The sequence below is a fragment of the Folsomia candida genome, unplaced genomic scaffold (assembly GCF_002217175.1).
Source record: "Folsomia candida strain VU population unplaced genomic scaffold, ASM221717v1 Fcan01_Sc014, whole genome shotgun sequence".
NCBI lineage: Eukaryota > Metazoa > Arthropoda > Collembola > Entomobryomorpha > Isotomidae > Folsomia > Folsomia candida.
In genome coordinates, this window is record NW_019091206.1 from 1,430,147 (window position 1) to 1,443,055 (window position 12,909).

Below are 12,909 nucleotides of genomic sequence, written 5' to 3' on the forward strand. Positions count from 1 at the left end.
ATCCCAGCCAACTTCTGGGCACAGTCGATCATTTCTCTTTCTCCAATGTACAGTTAATTAATGACATGCAATTAATTATGGATCTATTGTATGCATCGATTAATTTGATACCAGATTGTGCAAAAACCTTATTTGTTGTTCAGAAAGTCCAAACCTGTCAAAAAATAATTTTGGGCGTCCAAAATGTTCAAAAACGTCCAACATTGCAAAATGGCAAAATCTCACAAGTTCTTTATTACTGACTTTTTGAAAATATATGCACATATAATTATGTAATTTCCTTTTATTGTTTAGCATTTTGGTGTGTATGTAATAACTTGAAAGTTGGAAAAACTTTTGTTTTTACCAGTTTTTTTTTTAAATGAAGAAATTTTCTAAATCATGTCATATGCGTCAGCGGATTATAGAAATATTAAAAAATAAAATAAATAACTTGCCACATTTCGTCCCATTCTCTATTTTAGACACTTTTTTGAACATTTTGGACGTCCAAAATTCGGTGTTCAAGACTTTTGGACCATAATTTTGATAATAAGTTTTGATTAAAACCATACCGAATAGCTAACCACCAACTGAATTTCTACCAATTTGATGCGAATCAAGCTATATGATTTTGCCCTAAGATGCAAAACCCTACGTCACATTTTCATAAATGCAAAAAAACGAAACCACTCTAAAAGCACGTGACTCTAATTAATTTCCAATCATTCATCACCACCACTTTCGCAATCTAATCAACGTACACATCTCATCTTAATTGATTTTTCCATGTTACAAACTTGATACCACTTAATATTTAATTGTTCAATTAGGTAAATCATGCGATAAAAACAAACGAGGAAAATAATTCCAAAATTGCGAAGTTTGTTGACCCATCGCTACAAAATCTACGAATTGAACCCTTTATTAAAAAAAGCTTATATGAACAATTTCTGACCGACACTAAAATAGCTCTACATTTTCAAAAAAAATAAATACTTTCCCATCTAAACACTTTTGCTAATAATTGGCAACGTTTTATAAATAGGTGGCAAAAGTGCAGCTGTCAATATTGCGCAATTAATGATAATTATATCATTCAACAACACAATTAAATTGAAATCATGTCATATCACAAATATCAGGAGCCTTTGTACCTGGAACGTGCGGCCAATTATACACTCGCATTTAAATATTTGCATACTCATTATTCGCAAACAAACGATGTCAATGTGAAAGCCAACCGCAAAAAGGTGATAATGCTGTGCCATACGTGGGCTAAATGATTGGCAGGAAATTCCACCCGATCCTCGATAACGTCGTCACGATTAAAATATAAGTGGATTTCAATAAATCAAGAGAGAACGCTAGCCCACATTCTCAGTCGTTCCTTTTTTCCAGTCCATATTCCGCACTCATTTGCAGATTTTCAGCAAATTTGCCCACATCCAGTCATGGCACCCATCGTCGACCTGGCCCCCATTTGTGGGAAGCCTGACGCCCAAATCAGTGCGGCGGATTGGAGCAATGTCGCCGACCAGTTGAGAACCGTTTTCTCAAAGTATGGATACTGCTACCTCATCAATCACGCCGTGCCAGAGGATATCGTAAGCTTTTTGCAGATTTTTTTTGCGTAAAATAAATCTGCGAAAAAAATCCGTACAAAATGTAACCATACATATTTCAGGTTGACCGTGTTATGAAAAATTCCACGCAATTCTTCCACCTACCCAACGAGAAGAAGGACGAGTACCAAAAGATCAATTCATACTATGGCTATTACCGACCCGGAGACAAATTGTGAGTAGAAATTCTGCCCATGTAAAAAACAGTGGCCGCGGAAGGGTGTGGACAGAGGGACAATGTCCTCACGGTTATTCGATGTCCCCTTCATCTGCCCATCTTATCCCATCTTATATAAATCCAACCCCCCCCCTCCCATCCTACAATGGCAATGTCCCCACAGCTTCCGCAGCCACTGATAAAAACTGATACTCTTCAAAACTTGACCCCAGCATCCAACACAAAGAACATGAGAATAATTCTGAATTTCCAAAAATCACAACTAATTTTCCCTCAAACTTATTGCAATAACTTTTTCGTCTTTTTCCACACATGTCTTGATTGAATTGCATTCGAAATATTTACAAATGAAGCAAATTTTTCCCCATTTTTCTCCAAAATTTCCGTGTAATGAATAAAAAAAACTCTCCTTAATTTCAGGACCACCTACACCAACCACATTTTGGAATTGAGAGAAATGTGGGATGTTCCCGGAGTAAGAAAAATCCACATTATTAGTTAATTATCTATGCAATTACTTAACTTATCTTTATTTTACTTCTCCCCCAGCTCGTGAACCACCAACACTGTCCAACCTACCCAACAGGAGAGGTCCCCGACTTGAAGCCGTCCATGGAAGAGTTGACCGAGGAGAGTCGCATCGTGCTCAAAAAGCTCTTGAAAGCTTTCGGCCTCGCCTTGAAGCTGGACGATCCGGATTACCTCCTCAAAATCCATAAGAACTTGAACGACGATAAGGTCGTGTCCAAGAGCACGATCCGCTCCCTGTACTACCCCCCACTCCCGGACGACTACACCATCCCCAGCAATGGCATCCGCTGCCGGGAACACACCGACTTTGGCACGATCACCATGATTTTCCAGGACAGCGTGGGTGGACTCGAGGTCAGGGGAAATAAATCAGCATAATTTAATTAATTAATATGCAGTTAGCAAGTTACGATTTTCAAATTTCAAATTTCCTTACATAATTTCATCGATCACTTGAATTTAGTCAAAATTATGAGCAAAAGAAATTCAAAATATTTACGAGATGAATTTCGTAAAATACAAAATGCGTTAACAGAACTGCCATAATAGACAATTAGCAAAATTACATTTTTCAAATTTCCAGAATTTCATCTGTTTCGTGAGTTTAGTAAAAATTTACTGAGCTCATCTTGATCTCATTCTGAAAATTTTGCATATTGTCTCTCAATATTTTGACTAAACTTGAGAAATTTAGGAAATTATGATAATTTTAGAAATGTTAACTGCCTAACATTAAAATTCTGTTATGACGAGATTGAGTAAATAAACACGTGATAATGATTTTCCAGATGAAGCACGACGACGGGAAATGGTACGACGCCACTCCGATCAAGAACTCCATCGTGGTCAACGCCAGCGACCTCTTTGCCCGATTGTCCGGAGGATTCTTCCCAGCAATCGTCCATCGCGTCCCCATTCCCAAAAATGATGCCAAACGTAACACAGGTTCGTGGTTGCAAAAATCTCCGCAAAAATATTCAATTCTGATGTACATTTACATATTTTGATTACAGCTCGACAAAGCATTTCATACTTTTTGGGTGAGTGAAATCAAAATCTATAAAAATTCAGAAATATTTCTATAATTTTCATAATTTCCTAATCTATTTATGCACAGCACCGGACGATGAAACCCTCGTGGCACCAATCGTACCCCAGCAAGATATCAAAATCAATTTCGAGCACATTTTGGCCAGCGAGTACTACGACGCCAGGGTCGACTTCAACAAAACCGTCCAGGTCAAGTAGGGAGGGAACGCTGTAAAAGATATTTTGCACGTGCAAAATAATACATATTTATAAATATTAAGTCCTATCTGTATTTAACTCCTCTTATTGTGCTTGGAAATTAATAAATTATACATTCGCAATTAAAGTGCACTTTCAAAGATACGTATATACATATTTTGCACGTGCAAAATTATACATACATGCATACAAATATTAAGTTCTATGCAAGTGGAAAAATATATGTACACACGACATATTTACAAATATTAAATCAAATTTAACTGCTCTTATTGTCCGTGCAAATTAATAAATTCCACATTCGCAAGTAAAGTGCCATGTATGTATGTAAAAGATATTTTGAACGTGCAAAAATACACAAACATGCAAATATCAAGTTCTCTTATTATGTTTGCAAATTAATAAATTACACATTCACAAGTTTGTAAAGTGCACTGTAAAAGATGTTTTGCACGTGCAAAATTACATATGCAAATGTTAATTCCTATTTAACTTCTCTTATTCTGTGCAAATTAATAAATCACGAGCAAAATGTTATGCGTCGAATTTTTATTTTCCCATTTTTCCCTTTAAAAAAGTTAAGCCCTAATGTAATAATTAGCCCTTCTCCTTCCCGCCGCGGGGGGTGGTTGTAATTCACCCACATTGAAATCCGTTCGCCTCGACCCCCCTTCTTTTTTACTCGCAGACGCATAACCCCACCCAGAGTCTGACGCGCTGCTGTATTTCCGCGTTTTCGGACTAATTTCATCTTCTTCCTCGGAAGACGACTCTTCTTCTTCTTCATCATCAAAATATTCTTCAAACGACGAGTCATAATCATCACCACGTGCCCGGAACTCACGTGACTCTGACGACGACGACGACGACGAATAGTCGTACTCTTCGTCATACTCATACTCTCCATTTGGGGACAAGGCATAGTCAAAGACTCGATAGAACTCTTCGTCATATTCGTACGATTCCGATTCCACGGAGGCAGAAGAGGAGGCAGAGGAGGGGAAGGTTAGGTCATCATTTTCCCTTCCACCCCACGTGGTCGTCGCGATGGATAGCAACGTAGAGGAATAAACCTCATCAAAAACTTCAAAAATATGCTTCGGTTCTCCACCCAGTTTATTTTTGATCCGAATTGTCGGAGCGGGCGTTTTTATTTCGGTGTCATCTTCATAATCAAAGTCGGGCAGATCTTCATCTTCATCTGCTGGAGTCGTTTCCATTTTTTGGAAGACATTGGCGACAATCCCCCCCGATTTATGGATCGGAGTCGGTGCAGGGACCGCATTTTCTCCGGAAGAAGGTTTCTCCAGCGTAATAACTGGAGAAGAAGCTGGATGAGAACTTTTCAGGATGGAACGCCCATTCGGATTTGTCGGGGATTTAGGTTTTAGTGAGATAAGCGGCGCACTTGGAGATGGAGGAGGAGCCTCAAGTTCCGCTCCGGGGGGATGGATAAGTGGCCCGCTGACCCCAACGTCGTCATGATACTCATAATTCGGACCAGTCGGGTCATGCGTTTCGTATCCCGGTGGGATCGCTACCACTTCGCCAGGCCGATATTTACTCTCGCTTCCTTGCATCCCGCGACCCGTTGATGTCGGTTTCCTCCCTGGTATGAGAGGTCCACTTATCCCAACGTCGGTGTCATACTCATAGTCTGGACCGGTCGGGTTGTGCGTGGGATACCCGGGTGGAATGGCTACAACTTCACCGGCTCGGTATTTCGAAGCTTTACTTTTCTTGCTAAAACTTCGACCGGTAGATTGTCCGGGTTTTTTCGGGGATTTTAGTGGCCCACTTATTCCGGCGTCGGTCACATAGTCGTAATCCGGGCCTGTCGGATTATGCGTAGGATACCCGGGTGGGACCGCGATAACTTCGCCTTTTCGATATTTTGAAGCTTTTTCCTTTACTTTCTTACTAAAACTCCGACCGGTGGATTGTCCGGATTTTTTCGGAGGTATTAGTGGTCCACTTATTCCAACATCAGTGACATAATCATAATCCGGACCACTCGGATTGTGCGTAGGATACCCGGGTGGAATGGCTACAACTTCACCGGTCCGATATTTCGATGCTTTTTCCTTTGCTTTCTTGCTAAAACTCCGACCGGTAGACTGTCCCGGTTTTTTCGGGGAAATAAGCGGCCCACTTATCCCCGCATCGGTCACATACTCATAATCCGGTCCACTCGGATTATGCGTGGGATACCCGGGTGGCACTGCTACCACCTCATCTTTCCGATATTTCGAAACTTTATTATCCTTCTTTTTTTTGATGAAACCTCGCCCCGTAGATTTTCCTTCTTCTTTCGGAGAAATTAGGGGACCACTTATTCCGACATCGTCAAGATACTCGTAATCCGGTCCGGTCGGGTTGTGACTTTCGAACCCGGGTGGAATCGCGATCAGTTCCCCGGCCCGATATTTGCTTATACCTGTTCAAAAAAACTTGTCATTCAAAGTTCAATCATCCTGATTTCTGCATTCATTTTCTTTCAAACTCATTTCATTTCACTTCATCTGACTTCATTTCTTACTTCGTCCCATGTATTAAGCATAGGGGAAAAATGAAAGGAGTGAGAAATTCTTTCATTCACAATCATTCATCTGAAATATGGGAGTCTTTCATTCATTTTCATTCAAATCACAGGAAATTCATTTTCATTCACTATCATTCACCCTCATAATCAGTCAAATGAATGAAAGTGAACAGGTATGAAAAGAAAATCGATGAAGTAGCGGCAGATGTGCACTCTGAAATAGCTCAAGTTCGGGAAGAAATGCAAGAACAGACCCGCCGAATACATAAAGTTCTCAACATCGTCATGATGGGTGTACCGGAAACAAAGGAGGGCATCGCCGCAGCGACAAAGGTGATGGGAATCATTCTGCCCGCGTGGACGGAAGCGTTACCAAATATCCGAATCGGGGATCCAAATCGGAAAAGCCCACACCCGCGTCCACTACGGGTCACCCTACGCAACGCTCAGGAGAAGTCGGAGGCGCTGCGTAATTGCTGGAAGTTAAAGGACCACCAAGATCTAAAAACAATTGCCGTGCGTCGTGATCTCACGCGAAAACAACAGGAGGAGTGGAAGGACAACTACTCAAGAGAGAGGACGTCAAAAATGACAACCAGACAGGATTCAAAGAGGAAGAGGAACGATAATGCGACGTCTTCGGAATCACAGACACGAGCGGTGAAACAGCATAAAGCTGGCGATAACTCGATTATGGATGAGGATTGACTACAGGGCACTACTCAACCTACAATACCTAAGGATAAGACGACCGGACCATTACGGATTGGACATTTAAACGTTAACTCATTAAGATATAAAATTTTTAATTTATCGGATTATTTGCATGTTAATAACATTGATATATTCTGCATGACTGAAACGAAACTTGATCAGAATGTACAAATTATCTCTATTCCAGGTTATGCAATTATAAGATTGGACAGAACAGGAGGGGGAGGTGGATTGGCCGTGCTATATAGGAATCATCATAAATGCAAGATAATGCAATTAGCGGAGATGGACATCGACAATTCAAAAATAGAAATATTGACTCTGAAATTCCAAAGTGGTAATGAAAAATCTTTTATGGTTTCATGTCTTTGTCGCCCCAAGTTTATATTGACAAATACTGACATAGACAAATTTGAAAGTATTTTTCATGCACACCTTAAGACAGGTTTATATTTTTACATACGTGGTGACTATAATATACACCTTGAGGACACACACAAATCTCACATCAAAAAATTTAATAATGTATTGAACAGACTGGGACTGCTGGAACTGATACAAAACCCCACGAGAGGAAAGGCGAGACTCGACCTTATCATATCGAATGACGATAAGAATATTAATGGCGCCTGTGTGAATCAACCATTTATATCTGATCACGAATCCACAATAATAGACAGGCTAGTAACTCGGGTACCAAAGAAAAAAAGAGTTATTCAGTTTAGGTCGTATCGTAAATTGGATACTAGGAGGCTGGCGGAGAGAGTAGTCGAAATGGACTTGGAGGGGTTACACTTATTAACAATTGATGATGCATGTAAGACTTTTATACACAAACACATACAGCTTTTTGACGAATACGCACCTATTTTGACCAAATCTATTAGGGAATCATCGACACCTCGATACATGTCGGATGATACCAAATTACTTACTTTAAACAGAAATAAGTTGTACGAACAGCATAAAAAGTTTCCCACACATCTGACCAAGACTCGACTAAAGATATTGAATGCACACATAAATAAAATGTTTAAGCTTGACTGTAGGCGTAAAATTGATGCTGACATTAGCAAGAATGGGGTATGGAAAACCAAAAAACAACTATTCATGAGGAATCAAACTAATAATCAGCTGGATATTGATATACTCAATGACTTTTATGCAGGTGTATCGAATGAGGAGTTTGATTGTGTGCACCCCACTAAACCATCTGGACTTGATTATGACGCACAATTTAAATTTACAAAAATAACCACTTATGACTTAATACGTGTATACAACAAACTGAGAACTAGAACTAGGACGGCTCATGACAGCACAGGTCTTGCACCAATTATGCTTAATTATACGATCAGGTGTCCAAACATAAGCAATGCTCTTACCAAACTTGTGAATGGGTCATTAATGCAAGAGGAATTTCCGAATTGTCTGAAAACTGGGTCTATTACACCATTGCCAAAAATTGATTCACCAATTGAACCAGCGCACTATCGTCCTGTAGCTGTGCAACCCTTCTTGTCTCTAGTTATTGAAAAAGTGGCCCATTCACAGATTGTTAAGCACTTCGATGACAACAATATGCTATATAGAGGGCAGTTTGGCTTCAGGAACAGGCACTCATGCGAAACAGCAATGGTGGCTGTTACTGAATCCATATATGAACAGCTAAACAAAGGTAATATTTGTATATTAGCAGCATTAGACCTGTCGCGTGCATTTGACGTCATTGTGAGGGAAATACTTTTTGAAAAGCTCAGTTGGTATGGTGTTAATCCTAAATGGTTTAGATCTTATCTTAGTTATAGGGCGCAAGTTGTCAAAGGTCCAGACGGGAAAATCTCCGGAGTGCGTTACACGGTGCGTGGATGCCCCCAGGGTAGTGTTTTAGGCAGTTTTGTATTTTGTGTCTACATTAATGATCTTCCATTAGTGGTGCAACATTGTCTCATGGTGTTATTTGCGGATGACAGTCAGCTTTGCATTAGTGGTCACCCTAGTAAGATAAATGAGATTATTGACAAATTGACGACTGATTTGACTGCTGTGGTTGACTGGATGGAACGTAACGGCATGAAACTAAATTTGGGAAAGAGTCAATTAATTGTATTTGGTAGTGCCTCAAATCTGAGTAAAGTAGGTCAGATTAGCATTGACATTGGTGGGGTCAAAATAGTAAGCCAAGACCAGATAAAAAGTCTTGGGCTCATTTTGCACTCAAAGATGTCTTGGTATAACCACATAAATTCTTTATCCCGAAAATTCCATTATGTAGCACGGTCAATATATCCTCTTAAACCTCTAATGACGCAGAGGAACCTCATATTGGTTTTTAATGCATGCTTAATTTCACTTTTAAACTATATGATTGCAATATGGGGGTCCTCTTGTGCAAAAAATTTGAAAATAATTGAAAAAGGTGTGCGACATGTCGCAAGAGTCATTTTAGGTCGCAAAAGCTATGAACCAATTTGTAGCATAATGCAGAACGAACTGAAATGGATGTTACCTAAACAAAACTATTATTATAAATCTCTGTTTTTTATATTCACTACAGAATAACGAAATTCCATTTTTTGAAGGTTTTATTAAAAAATGCATGACTTTTTATAGATATCCAACCAGATCCGCTCTTAATTTGAGAGGTAACTTCTGTCCAAGAAACAGAATCGGAGAGAGAAGTATACATTTTCACCCTGTTAGTGCATGGAATGATCTCCCGATAAATATAAGAAATTGTACGGATAAGAAGACTTTCAGAGTAAAACTAAGAAACCACATTTTAACTAAAGGTACGAATACATTTTAATTATACTCGTTGTACATAATTGCATAACCTATATATGACACTAAACTATACTGTACTAAGTCTCTAATTATATTTATACATATCACCTAATTTATTCAGTTATTTGACAAATTTACGACAAATTCATGTAATGTGAAATACTAATATGTCAGGCATAACGAGCTTTTGTAAAGAAGCAAGCTTGATTAATAAATAAATAAATAAATAAATAAGTATGTATTTACCAGAATGTTCTTCTTCCTCCTCGCTTTCCGGGCCATCTTCCTCCCCGAAATCATCCTCCTCCCCCTCCCCGAAATCCTCCTCCTCCTCCTCCCCGAAATCCTCCTCCTCTTCCTCCCCGAAATCCTCCTCCTCTTCCTCCCCGAAATCCTCCTCCTCCTCCTCCCCGAAATCCTCCTCCTCCTCCTCCCCGAAATCCTCCTCCTCCTCCTCCCCGAAATCCTCCTCCTCTTCCTCCCCGAAATCCTCCTCCTCCTCCCCGAAACCACCCTCCGGATGAATTAACGGCGCATTCGGACCCGAATCCAGATAATCCACCTGCGGATTAGTCAAACGGTCTTTCTTCTTGGCCGCTTTCTTCCGCTCCTCCGCCTCCTCCGCTTCCTGCGGAAGGAGCGGAATTTCCCCCGAGGTCAGATCGTCATAGTCTTCGGGATGCACGAGGGGGGCGTTCGGACCGGAGTCCAAGTAGTCAAAGTGCGGATTCGTCAGCTTGCTGGACTTTCCCTTATCCGATTTCGACTCGATAACAACCTTGGGCTTATCTTCGGATACTGCTTTACTCGCAACTTTCTCCTTGGGCTTATCTTCCGATACGGCTTTACTCGGAGGAGGTGGAGGATTATCCTCATGTTTCGCTGCTATTTCTATCTTCTCCTCTTGCACAATTACCGAAATCGGTTTACTTTCCGGAACAGGCGACATTTCCTCCTCGATTTTCTTGACGGTTTCGACCGGCGGCGGGGGTGGTGGTGGCGGTGCGGATGTCGACGTGACGACGTCATCCGTGGGGGGCGTGGGGGGTGTCGTGGTCAAAATTCTCACTTCGTCATTCTCCATCGGTGTTGTGGTTATCTGTTTTGCCTTATCTTCAACCGCGGCGAGGATGGAATCTGCCACGGCCGAGGTCACCGCAGAGTTCACGAAGCTGGACAGGACGTCGTCACTACTTTCGCCAGGACTGGGCGTCTTTTCGCCACTGTCCCCCTCTCCTCCTCCTCCCCCCACAATCACCAAGGTCGGCACTGACCCCACCATCATCGACCTTTCCGTCGTCGTAAGACCGGGAAATTCGTCCCCCCAAGATTTCTCCTTATCACGAGACGACGCTAGTTGGGCGCGTCCCTCTTTCGAAACCACGTGCACCAAACCACCCCCCATTTTGGAGAGGAGTTGCTCAGGAAAACCGCCGTCAAGTCCGACCGACCCAGTTTCTATAAGTGAGAAATTAAAATCAGTTCCAAAATTCGCAATGGATGTCTCCCAGCGTATGCGCTCCTATTTTGAGCAAATTAAATTAGTGTTAATTGATGACAGATTTAATTAAGATGAAATTTGCATAGGACACGTTTGGCAGAGATGTTTGCATCTCAAGAGGAGAAAACGCGCAGTAAATTTGCAAAGATGAAAGGGTAATATTTGTCAGCTTTAGGACGGGTTTTTCCCTCCCTCATTTTGTGAACGATTGATTATTTATAGTTTAACGCCATTTAATTTATTTTAAGCAAATTGATGTACTAGTTTACAAATTAATTAGATTTCAGTCTCCGAATTTGATACAGTGGGTAAAAGAATTTGAACAAAAATTCAGGACATTTTTATAACAGAGGCCCCTTATTCAATTTTTAATCCGTCTGGGTTCGAATTCATAAACAAAATCAATTTTTACAAAAGACGAGATCTCCAAATGCTCATATTTGGCCGAGATGTTTGAATCCAAAGAGGAGAAAACGTCCAGTAAATTGAAAAAGTGCAAAATTTTAGGACGCGATTTCTCCTCTCGGGATGCAAATATCTCTGCCAACCGTGCCCATTGGGAGATCGTGTCCTTTGCAAAAATGGATTTTGTGCGTGAATTCAATTTTTATAAGTGACCCACTCTTAGAAAAATGCCCTGAATTTTTGTTCAAAAATTCTTTTACCCATCAGTGTATCAAATTCGGGGACTGGGATCTAATTAATTTGTAAACTAGTATATCAATCTACTAAAAATAATTTTAACGGCGTTAAACTATAAAAATTCAATCGTTCACAAAATGAAATAAGAAAATAAAGGAGGAAAAAACGCGTGCTAAAACCGACAAATCTTACACGTTCATCTTTGCAAATTTATTGCAAAGATGAGATGCAAATATCCATGTCAAACGTATGTACCCATTGGGAGATCGTGTCTTTCGCAAGTTTCATCCTAATTAGATGTGCCATCAATTGACATTAATTTGCTCAAAATCGCATCCATTCTCACTGATAATTAGCGATCCACCCGAATTTTATTTATTACCAATGGGCAAATCTGCATCGAAAAGCGGGCCGTGGTACCGAAGCCGCCCATATTTGGGGGGATGGTTGTAGTACGAGTTGACCATGTTTTGGTCCGTGTCGAGAAACGGGTTGTTGAGCGAGATTCTGGGAGGACTCGGTCGAATGAAGGAGGACGAGTCGTCCCCTATTTCCAAGTAAATGTTGCGACGATTCCGCTCATCCGGGGAAAGCTCGCCATCAGACGCGAGAGGTGACGACTCCACGTCGGGCGAAACTGGGAACGCACAACCTGTAGATTTTTTCTCTCATTTCAATTAATAATTAACGGTATCAAATTAATTAAAGAGTTCAATTATAATTTATATCGCATAATTTCCAGCGGTGGTCAAGATCCTGCCAAAATATTATTATTTTTGTTATAAAATACTAATATTTTCGTTCATATTTTTCTTAGAATCTGGCATTTTTCTTCCGTTCTTGCCAGGGTTGTTACACCCACAAAAAGACGAAAATCTACGTGGAGAAGGCAACAGTCATACAAAAATACATGGTTTGCGAAGAAACTGATTTTTCATCGCTGTCAAAATGGATGGTTTTTACAATATTTTAAAAATAAAGTATTTCGACAGCGAATTTCTCCACAAAACCTGCATTTTCGTGTGACTGTTGCCTTCTCCACGTAAATTCTGGTCTTTTTGTGCGTGTTCCAGCCCCGGAAATCCAAACCCTGGGAAGAACGACCTTAGTTGAAAGTACCCCATTTTTCCAAAGTATCTTGACCACCTGACCACCGCTGATA

At 40.6% G+C, this 12,909-nt stretch overlaps 1 protein-coding gene across 1 annotated transcript; it reads left to right on the top strand.

Moving 5' to 3' along the window:
• Positions 1-1,327: 1,327 nt before the first annotated feature.
• On the top strand, positions 1,328-3,703 carry LOC110855882 (UPF0676 protein C1494.01). Its single transcript, XM_022104280.2, has 7 exons — positions 1,328-1,586; positions 1,667-1,779; positions 2,203-2,257; positions 2,332-2,667; positions 3,102-3,258; positions 3,327-3,353; positions 3,431-3,703. Exons 1-7 carry the CDS (start codon positions 1,434-1,436, stop codon positions 3,559-3,561), a joined length of 972 nt encoding a protein of 323 aa, XP_021959972.1. The 5' UTR covers positions 1,328-1,433; the 3' UTR covers positions 3,562-3,703.
• Positions 3,704-12,909: the final 9,206 nt, after the last annotated feature.

Coding starts and splice junctions, on each gene's coding strand:
- LOC110855882 (XM_022104280.2), top strand. CDS start 1,434: ATGGCACCCATCGTCGACCTGGCCCCCATTTGTGGGAAGCCTGACGCC. Junction 1,587..1,666: donor ACGCCGTGCCAGAGGATATC/GTAAGCTTTTTG, acceptor TACATATTTCAG/GTTGACCGTGTTATGAAAAA. Junction 1,780..2,202: donor TACCGACCCGGAGACAAATT/GTGAGTAGAAAT, acceptor CCTTAATTTCAG/GACCACCTACACCAACCACA.